Here is an 11,079-nt window from a genome sequence, read left to right as displayed (position 1 = left end):
GCGCAGGCGCGTGACGTGGTTCCGCCGGCGGCGGGTTCGGGCAGCCGTGGGGCGGAAGTCGAGAGTGTTTCGATTTCCGCGTTGGGGCGGTTGGCGGCCGTTGGCGGCGGCGGCGGCGCCGCCGCGATGCTGGTGTGCGATATCTGCGGGCAGGCGCTGCCCTCGGAGGCGGCGGTGCGGCGGCACCTGCGGCGCACGCACCTGGAGCGCCTGCCCCGCTGCCCGCTTTGCGGTGCCGCCGCTCCGGGCTACGACGAGCTCCACCGGCACATCGAGGCGGCGCACCCGGAGCCGGGGCCGCCGGGCGCCCGCTGCGCCGAGCCCGCCCCGGAGCCGCCTGAGTGCCCTTTCTGCGGGGAGGCGGCGGCGGGCCGGGAGCTGGAGGCGCACGTGAGGGCGCGGCACGGGCACCTGCTGGGCCTCCCGGGAACAGGTGAGCGGCGGCGGGCGGCCTGCCGCGGCCCCCGGCGGGCCGGGCCGGGCCGTGCGCCCAGCAGGGAGCCTCGGCGTCCTGCTTGGCTCCGTGCTGAGGTTAGCGCTGGTCGCGGCCGCCTCGGTGAGGTGCGGAGGGCAAACGCCGGGGGTGGTGCCGAGAGTCGCGCTTTGGGCGCTGTGGCGGTTTTATTCCCCGTCTAAGGCACTGAGCGCCCTGTTGCGGCTGCAGGGCCTTGGGGGCGCTCCCCAAGGGCCTCTTGCAGAGGAACTGGCTCGAGTACTCCAGGATCGCTCGTGGAGGCAAACAGTGAAGCTGATAGGGAGAGTCTCTTGAAGAGTCTGTTCAGCTCAGTACAGTTGAGGCTGCACCTGGAGTGCTCTGTCTAGTGCTGGGCTCCCTAGTGCAAGAGAGACATGGACCTGCTGGAGCGAGTCCAGTGAAGCGCTACGAAAAAGATTAAGGGACTTGGAGCATCTCTGGTAGGAGGAGAGGCTGAGGGAGCTGGGACTGTTCAGCCTGGAGAAGAGAAGGCTTAGCCGGGGGTAGAATCTCATCAGTGTGTATAAATATTTCATGGGAGCAGTAAAAGTGGAGCCATGCTCTTCTCAGTAGTGCCCAGTGGTAGGCCAACAGGCAATACGGACAAATTGAAATACAGGAAGTTTTATTTACACATAAGTGGGGTTCTTTTGTTGTTTTTGTTTGTGTGGTTGGTTGGGTTTTTTTACATTTTGAGAGTGGTCAAACACTGGAACAGGATGTCCAGAGAGGTTGATGAGGGGGTGTCCTTTGAGATATTCAAAACTTACCTGGACGTGGTCCTGGGCAACCTAACCTGTTCTGCTTGACCATACTATGAGCAGAGGGCTCGTCTAGATCATCTCCAGAGGTTCTGTCCAACCTAAACTATTCTAAGATTCTGTGATACTCTTTAGTAATACTAAAACTACAGACAGACTATTTATTTCAGGAGATGCAGATAAAACAACAAAATAAGAATGAGAAGACGTTTTAACTTTATTTTTGTTGTGTACCAGCTGCTGTATTATCACACAAACATTAAAGAATTATAAGCAAGCATTCCTCCATTAGCAGGACAGATGTTTTTATTAAACATCTAGTATTTCAGACTAAGTGCAAGTATTATCACAGCAAATAGTGATCTGTAGGTTAAAAGGGGAAAAACTTGTTCGGAAAAAGAAAGAAAATCTCTCTTACGATGAACTTGTCAGGTATTTAAATATGAATTCTTAAGTATGAATCCTTAATTATATTTTGCTCTAGGTTAAGAGAGCTGTAGGTGTTTTGTTGTCTCTCCGTGGGGAATTTAATAGTACCAAATTCGTTACTGTGTATTTATGTACATTGTGCATTATGGACTATGTACATCAATGAAGGGGATGATTCTTGCAAAAGAAGAAGAAAAAAGAATTATATCAAGCATGAAATGGCAATTCTTTTTCAAACACAGAAAATGGCGAACAGCTGTATGAATGTCCAATGTGCAGTCTTACCTGTACAGATGTTCAGATTCTCCAAGAACACGTGGATTTACACTTAGAGGAACATAGCTTTTCAGAAGGTATGTGAAAGGATGTAAGCTTGATAGTATTTGAGAGTGTTTTAAACTGTCTGTTGCTGTATAGAATCTTAGGCAAAGGCAAAATTTCAACTAAATATTTCCTTATTTTAAAAGAAAACTGTGCCTCCCTAATGTAATTAACATAGTGAATAGCAAGTCCTATCACATGCTTGAGTGCTCTGTTTAATTGCACATGCTAAAAGAAGTATCTGTCTGTGCAGGTTTATTAAATAAATGTGCTCTATCATGGGCAAAATAAAACTTAGAGGGAAAAATATTTTACAAATTACCATTTTTTTCCCCAGCTCTATAGAAGATTTACATATGTGGAACTTGGATTGGCACACTCTAGCGTAACATGAGTTTAAAAGCAACAGCTTATTAAAATTTCTAATTTTTTTTTCCAATTCTCTTCTCTAAATGGTTGTGCTGATTACCTAGTTATAGAGATAATGAAAAGAATCAAAATAAGTTTGCTTTTCTTAGCAGTTTCCCCCCTATGGGTTTTCTGTCCAGTTCTCCAACCCTAAGCTTGTTTGTGTCACCTCGTCATTATGAGATTGCGAGCTTCTAGGATCATTGCTATCTGTGATACTCAGCAAATTAGGATTTCTTGCTGACAAATCAAGTGAAACATAGTAAACAAAAGGTGTTTTCTTAGTAGTAGAGGTACATGTGTTATTGGCAAAATCACTGTCCTTATAACCCTGCATAATCTTTGTGTAAATCAGAAAGCTGAGTCCTGGTAGACTGAATGTCGTTGGTGTTACCTAGTATTCTTTGCTAATATCTCAATATCGCGTGGGATGCATCTCCTAAAATTAATACATAGGTGTTTTTATGTTTGTCTACTTACAGAAGAATTTTTAAAGATCAAACAAATGGTTATTCAAAGCATTGTTAACCTCCTGAGCAAGTCTTCTCTTTGTAAAATATTATTCCTGGGTAGGTGGAAACTTAAGAGATCTAGAACTTGCTCAGCGGCTCCAGACTGAAGAAGACAAACAGCAAAGGTCAGAAGAAGAGAGGCGAGAGAGAGAAGAATTTAAAAAGCTACAGGTGCAGTAATACTTCTAAATGATACAATTTGGAAGAGTTGTGCAATTAGAGGCTAGGTACCTTGAAACTGTAACGTTTCGTTTCTTGAAAATAACGATAGCTGTGCCGGGTCAGATCTGCACAGCCAGCCAGGCTGTACTGAGACAGTGATGCAGGAGTGCGCTGCAGGCAGATGCAAACCCTCAGCAACCCTGAGCCTGGCACTGGTGCTGAGCATGCGTGCCTTGAGCTGCTTGGCTCTACTGCTATGAGTGATGCTGGCCCAGGAGGAGGCCCGTGCACTGCAGGACTCCATGCATATGCTGTGCTGCCCTGGCGTGTCTCTTGCTCTGCCTTGAGTTGTGTTACTTGAGTCCTTGAGTATCCTGTCTATCCTCTTCCTGGACACCATTGCATATTTTGGTACGTACTTGGCCCCAGATCCTCGCTGCTAGCTCCTGATGTCCCTGTCCCTCCCCCCTAACAGCCCTAATAGCTTCACCACCCTCTCTTGCTACCTCTTGGCCATTGACTGCCTCTGTGCCGATGGCTGTCTGACCAAGAGAGAGCAGAGGGAGGTGTCTGCTCTCCTGGGGATGGCTCTCCTAGACTTATGATCCTGGTCTGCAGTGGAGTTTGGCCTTCAGCATTAAAATCGCATGAATCGGGAGATTTTTATCTCACTGCTTACTATTTTTCCGCACTACTGATTGTGTATGTCTTTTCTAAGTCATTAATGAATGTGTATTTAAAAAAACGTAATCTTAATGATTAACATTCCATCCCTAACAGAGACAATATGGCTTGGATAATTCTGGAGGCTATAAGCAGCAATTGCTAAAGAATATGGAAAGGGAAGTTGACAGAGGAAGGATGCAGCCTTTTGAATATCACAAGAGAAAAGCTGACATGATGGAATCTTTGGCTTTTGGTATAGATGATGGCAAAACAAAGACCTCAGGTAAACTGCTGAAGTTATACAACTAAGAGTGTACTTTTTAGGCCTATGCTGTAGTGACCAAAGCTGTTTTTAATAAAGCGTTTCACTACTTGGATAATTGGACGTTTAATATTGGTTGCATCTTACTTCAACATGTTATTTTCTAGATTGGTAAATGACCTGTCACATCGTAGTCCTAAACTAATAACTAAATATGAGCTTGGTATGTTTCTAATCTTTATTCTAAGCTGAAGACTTTTTTTTTTTCTTTCTTGGAATCAAGTTGCCTCTTTAAGGGATCAGATACGATATGGTTTGCATTTGGTATTACAAGGTTGTTTTACCCGAGGGTATGTTTGTTTACTTCTTAGTATTTTCTGCTTCCTAACCTAGCTAGCTGTTCCCAATTATGGTAACTGAAACAGAAGACAAAAAGTTGATGATAATATCAGTTGAAATTTGACTCAGATTAAGCGCCATGTTCATCCGAATTACTAAGTCCAAGAAAAGACTGCACTAGTCTGGATATCTACTTGTTATATATTCTCTGAAATGTTTTTCAATTTTTCAAAAATATAGTCTCAATGCCCGTTTAAGGCCCGACAGGCTTTTCTGTCTTTTCTTGCCAAGACCACAATTCGGAGGTGTTTCAACTTATGTTGCTAACTCGGGGTTACAAAATATCCATTTGTGTCTTGACAGGTAAACTGAAATTTCTTCTAGAAAATGTATTGTGTGGAGTTAATACATTCAATGTAGTCGTTCTTGATAGCCATTTGGACTTCAGAGAGGAATCTGTAATGGCTAAAAAAAAAAGTGTTTGCCTTGACAAGTAGCTCAGCAATAAAGGGCTGTTGAGCACTTATATGTCCAAATAGGAAAGAAAATTTCCAACCGTTCTTTTATGTAGTAAAGAAGGATTTGTAACATCCCTTCCAGTGTATTTTCTTAAAATATTTATGATAATTCTCAAGTGCTTGGCCACTCCTTTTCTTGCCTTAGTTTCTCCAGGAAAAAAAGATTTGGAGGGGAATATAAGGGTTACATAGTATCCATAAGTATTTCTGTGTGTGTAAGGGATATTGTGTTGGAGGTGAAGGTGAGGTAGGGGCTTTACTGGTGAATAGTACTTTTCTGTTTCATAATAACGTTTCTTGTGCAGATCACATTTTATACATAGTCCAAACTGTTTAATTTTAAATATCCTCTGTGTAGTAGCAGTGGAAAAAGTATTTTGAATTCTTGACACTTCATAGTACATAGATTCATTGAGATAAAGAGCATAAGAAGTGTATTGTCCAGTGTCTTTATGATCCATGTTCTAGATCTAATGTAGGATCACCTAGAAATTTTGACATGAATTGTTTCAAGCTGGGTAAGAATCTATTTCTGAAAAATTCTGTAATTCATTTAATGGGTGTAAACTTTGATTTTGGTCTCCTTTTAGGAGTCATTGAAGCATTGTGCAAGTACTATCAGAGTGAAAACAAAGATGTGAGGCGTGTATGGCTTTCTACAGCAGTAGATCATTTCCACTCGTCTTTGGGTGACAAAGGCTGGGGCTGCGGTTACAGGAACTTCCAAATGCTCCTTTCCTCACTATTGCAGAACAGCTCGTATGATGACTGCTTGAGAGGTATTAATCATAACAACCTATTTGTTATATGTACCTTAGATGACAAACCTTTTAATTGCTATATAAATGAAAAGGCAAAACATCAAGGCTTATTAGATCAATGACAACTATTAAATGCTTGCCAAGCCGTTAGGCCATATTGTGGAAAGAATCTGAGGAGCGAACACTGGCAAGGCATGATGTAGCTGAGGTTTTAGCTTAGGTTTTGGGGTGTATCTGTGATGTCGCTTGCCTCTCTTAAAAGAGGCTGAATAGTCAGAATTAATAGACTGTTTCAGTAACTGTGATCTCAATCCAAAAGTTTTCTGTTTCAGATACTGTGCTAATACCTAGTATACCGAAGATTCAGTCCATGATTGAAGATGCATGGAAAGAAGGCTTTGATCCTCATGGGGCATCTCACTTCAACAACAGATTGCATGGCACCAAGGCGTGGATAGGAGCATGTGAAATTTATTCTCTTCTAACTAATCTCAGGATAAAGTAAGTATCTTCTCTCTTTGTTTTGTTTTCTTTTTTGTTTTTTTTTTTTGCATCAAATATGCATGTACCTTTATAATGTCAGAACCGCATGATGAAAAGCCGACTTAGCCACCTTAGTGCTAAACTTAGCACTATAAACCTTAGTGGCTAAGTTTTATATCCACTTAACCAGCTTGTAAGTGGATATAAGGTCTAGTCAATGTAGCGTAAAGCTGTGTAACTACTTATGCAGATAGTAAATTGAATACTTACTTACAGCATTGAAACTTGCTGAGAAATTGTCTACATATGCATAAAGTTAAACAGTGATTAAAAGTTTGATTTTTCTGAAAGTTTAATTTTAAGAACAATCTGAATTTGAGCTATTTACTTGCATAACCTGAAAGCTGTTAATTGGATTCTGTGATATACGTATATGGCTTATGCAAAGATCAAAATTGCTTTCCTTTTCATGAATTTCATGAGTACTGTTTTGTCACAGAATAAATCTTCCAGTTTTGAACAATAAATATCATGCTGGTTCATAACTATGTTTGTCCTCTAATTCTGTGTTTTAAAAAAAAAGTGTCTACCATCACCTGATCACTGGGACTGCTGTGTTTATAAAACATTCTTGGTAGAGAAGCATGGGGATGGAGAGGAAGAAAAAGGTGGTTTTTTGGTTTGTGTGTGTTTGTGTGTTTGTTTTTAATAGTCTAGCCTGGTTGAAGTTTTACTCTTGAAATTTCATTTTAAATGTTCTGTAGGTGTCGAATCGTTGACTTCCACAAACCAACTGGTCCCATGGGTACACACCCTCGGTTATTAGAATGGATTTTGTGCTACTATTCTACAGATAATGAAGGCAGTGCAAAGGTAGTGCGTACTTCCAGACCACCTATCTACCTGCAACACCAAGGTCAGCATCATCTACACTAGTTTCCTACTGCTTGCTATCTTTCTTTATATGTGTTACAATACTGAGTAGATATAGTTTTTGTTAAATTTGTATTTAGTAAGTAGAGAGCAACATAAAAACAATTATTGGATGGAAAAGCTGGCTGTGATGGGTGTCTGAACTATTTGACATCTCTTTTTTTATGATTACTTGGTTAAATTGCAACTAATATTTTTCTTGATCTAAAAGTAAGTAGCGTATTAAAAGGAAGTGAATTCGATTTATACATTTTAAAATACTGAAAATCTGTTTTGAAATTAGGTCATAGTCGTACTGTTGTTGGAATAGAAGAGAGGAAGAACAAAACATTGTGTTTACTAGTATTTGATCCAGGATGTCCTTCACAAGAAATGCAAAAACTGTTAAAGCAAAGCAGTGATGGTACTAGCCTCAAACCACTACAGAAACCTGTGGGTAGCTTAAAAGAAAAGCAGTACCAAATAGTTGCTGTGGATGGTGTACTCACATTGGAAGAGAAAGCTGTAAGTGTTTAAAAAGACCTGTTTCTGTGTAACAAAATTTAAGAGAATCTGCCTCTCTGCTTTCATACCCAAATGTGTGTATGTGGTTGCCCATTTATTTATTTGGGTGTTCATTCCCCTCCCTCTGTCACCTTCTGTTTATTCTTCATTAATTGAGTGATTACAGGATATCCTTAAGATCAAAAAAGCTTTGCATCTAAATGCATGTCACCTTTAATATTGACAGCTCCAAATCTCTTACGAAGCTTGCAGTGTTTCATATGTGTAAATTAGGCATTTGTTTTCATTTTTCTCACAGTATCTTCTCCAAAATAACTTCTAGTGGCCATTTAAGATACTTACAAAGGATTCATACCATAGTGTAAAATTACTTTCAGAGGTTTTTTTTTTTTGATGCAACTTTGTGAAGCTGTGTGGTGCTTATCAGCATTTGATAGCTGAAGAGGAAAACACACAGATATTGAGGCAACCTGAGGAAAAACTTCTTCACTGTGAGGGTGACAGAGCACTGGCACAGGTTGCCCAGAGAGGTAGTGGAGTCTCCTTCGCTGGAGATATTCAAAACCCGTCTGGATGTGATCCTGGGCAATATGCTCTAGAGGACCCTGCTTGAGCAGGGAGGTGGGACTAGATGATCTCCAGAGGTCCCTTCCAACCTCAACCATTCTGTGAGGCTTCACCATCCAATGTCTCCTCAGCTTGGGCACCAGAACTAGTACCTTCTGGTTTCTAAGAGTACTTAGAACTTCACGTAGTCAAAGCTCCTATCAACTTAAATCTGTGTGTTTGAGCAGCTGGCATTTTTATGAATCCTATCCAGATGATTCACATCATATTTTTAAGGCCTTCGAAGTTCTTTCAGCTGAGTGTGTTAGATATAACTTTCTCTCTTAAGCTTCCTCTTTCCTCCACACACAAATTATGAAGAAACATGCTTTGATTTTGAGGTGTCTCATCACCAGTCTTCAGTATGTTTAAGCTTCCATACAGCTTGCTTTTTTTGTTTAAGTTATGAAGTAACAGGTGACTGTTACCTGCTTGAGTGTATTTTACAGCTCTATGTTGAAAGGATACATTGTCTAAGTGCTTCTTGGCCTCTGAACCTGTCAAAAATAGCAGAAAGACACTATCTCTTCCCTTTACTGGCAAAAGGTTTAAAATTCAGAGCACAGAGAAAGGAAGAGTGGTGATGTTCTTTTTTTTCCCGAATTTAATTGATACTTAAAAATATAATTTATGTGTTTAAAATTTTACTTTGAAAGCTAATAACCCCTCATATAGGTAAACTGATTGAAATGTTTCCCAAATTGATGGCTTAAAATGATACTTGCATGCCACTAAAGCAATTTTTTTGTTTTAGGCTCGCTGCCATGCTTCTCGGGTCTTCACATCAGAAAAGATTCCTTAAAGGATGCCTTTACTACCTCTATCTGGAATTTGCCAGATGCAAAACATTAAACTTCTGGACCATGATTGTAACATAAATATTTTTAGAATTAAACTGATGGGTTTTTTTTAATAAGCATTTGGGACTCGGGAGAAGAGTAAGACTAGAGTAAACCTGTAATTCTGGTATTCAACAAGAAGATAAAACACTTCCCTCCTGCAGAATCTGTAATTCTTCACTATGATCCTTGAACTTAGTTATTATCTTACTAGTACATCTGATAGTATTTTCTTAGTTGTTTAAAGGACAAAGCAACACCCACTTTCCTGTAGCAAACTATGCACTATGGGTAACTTTCAGTAGCAGTGGATAAAGATACTGTGGAACTGAGTTATTGCTATGTCTTCTCAATTTTACCTCTGTAAATATATTTATACCGCCTATGTGCATAATGCTGTATTTCATATAAAGTTTGATCTGAAAATATCTGCTGTGCCTCAGTAACTCATCCTACAACTGTTTTCAAAGTACAAAGACAAGTCAGTGATTTCATATGATACTGTCTGCTCCAGCGGGACTTATTCAATTCCAATTTATTACTGAACTTCTCTTCAATTAGCTGGCTCCTCTAGACACACTACTGGTGAACATGCATGTGTGTGTGCTTATGAGGTGGTTCAGTGTTAGCGTTGTGTGTGAGATGTAAATCATCACTAGAGGTAGGTAATGATTGTTTTAGGTCAGCTGAAACAATGCTTATACTAAAATACCTGTATTCACTAGCCTATCCTGTTATGAGAAGTTTTCTAGTGGACTACCCTTATTTTTCCTCCTATCTGCAAGCACATAGTGGTCTATTTTACAGAATGGTAATCAATTAAACTTTTCCCTTCCTGTTTCTAAAATGGCAAGAACAAGGTCTGTTGCAGCTTAGCTGCTGTAATATCATGCTTTTGTTGTGTCCCATACCTGCATAAATATAAAGACTAGATGGTAGAGACAGGGAGAAAGAGTAGAAAACTAGTAAGAGTAGGAGTCTCTAGCACATGACTGAAGTTACAGCCACCCCCTGTCCCCCCACTGATTTTTTTTTCCTCCTCCAGTCAAGGGTAAGATTGGCTTGAATTGAACCAAATGGGTACTTTGAGCTAGTTTGATTTCTGTTACCAGATCTTGATTGTGCCAGCTGCATGTGCTCACTGGGTGGCAGCACTGTAATACTGCTTATTTGGTCTCTAAACAAGACCCCTACAGCCTCATTCACTTTTGGGGAAGCTATGCCGGTAGGGCGCAGGTATCTTAGGGGCCCATCCTATGGGATGTCTTGAATGCTACAGGATGTCTCAAACGGCTCTAGGTGTGTAAGTTTAGATAACAGAATAGAGCCCCTAGTTAATACAGCCAGAGGGCTCTAAGGCATCTCAGAAGGCTCTCTGAACTGACTATGTTGACCAGAGCCTCTGTCGTATATGTTTAAAGCCATTTAAAAAACAAGTATCGTGTGCATTTGAGGCACCCTATGATGTCCAAGACATGCTGCTCTGACACTGTTTGTGAAAGTCATGCCTCTTGGGCCTGGTAGCTGGAGGCCGGGAGGGGTCTTCTACTATGCTGCAGGTGGCACTATATGCCTTTGTTCAAGCAACAGAATCATTCTGTAATGTCTGTTTACTTTAATGGGAGCTTAAATACCTACCTCTCCTTTAAGCTCCTACCTGTTAACACCTAGATGTAGATGCCTTAATCTCAGAGTTTTTGCCGTTATCCTCCATGTATCATGTTTTCTGTTCTCTGGCAGTAATGGAGCTAGTAATTTTTATAAGCACTGAAACATTTGAATTTGTAATGATATCACAAGCCATGCATAAATGCATGCACTCAAACATGCATAAAACAGTAAAACCTGTAATTACAAAGAAAATTGTTTTTCTTTTGTAGGTGTGTAGTGAACTACAAGCGGCCTGTAAACTGTGAAAGGGTTAAATATTTAGGACGCTGTCTGAAGTGGCTGAGTTTAAGTACAGAATTACTGGGAATTAAGGGACCGTCGGCTGCAATGTTAGCACCTGTCTCTGTGGCACATGCTGTTATACCATGTGAAGCTGAATAGTCCTTCAGTCTCTCACTTCAATCTTTTTTGCACTGTTCCCCCACCTCC

At 40.9% G+C, this 11,079-nt stretch overlaps 1 protein-coding gene across 1 annotated transcript; it reads left to right on the top strand.

The window, feature by feature from the left end:
- Positions 1–38: 38 nt before the first annotated feature.
- On the top strand, positions 39–9,407 carry ZUP1 (zinc finger containing ubiquitin peptidase 1). The gene is made up of 9 exons (XM_068938120.1): positions 39–433; positions 1,908–2,018; positions 2,968–3,077; positions 3,849–4,017; positions 5,444–5,632; positions 5,947–6,115; positions 6,862–7,013; positions 7,314–7,534; positions 8,895–9,407. The coding sequence occupies exons 1-9, from the start codon at positions 127–129 to the stop codon at positions 8,940–8,942; spliced, it is 1,476 nt and encodes a 491-aa protein (XP_068794221.1). The 5' UTR covers positions 39–126; the 3' UTR covers positions 8,943–9,407.
- The last annotated feature ends 1,672 nt before the right edge of the window (positions 9,408–11,079 follow it).

Source organism: Struthio camelus, chromosome 3 (assembly GCF_040807025.1).
Source record: "Struthio camelus isolate bStrCam1 chromosome 3, bStrCam1.hap1, whole genome shotgun sequence".
Lineage (NCBI taxonomy): Eukaryota > Metazoa > Chordata > Aves > Struthioniformes > Struthionidae > Struthio > Struthio camelus.
The sequence above is the reverse complement of the archived record's forward strand: the minus strand, read 5'-3'. Positions and strand labels throughout refer to the sequence as shown.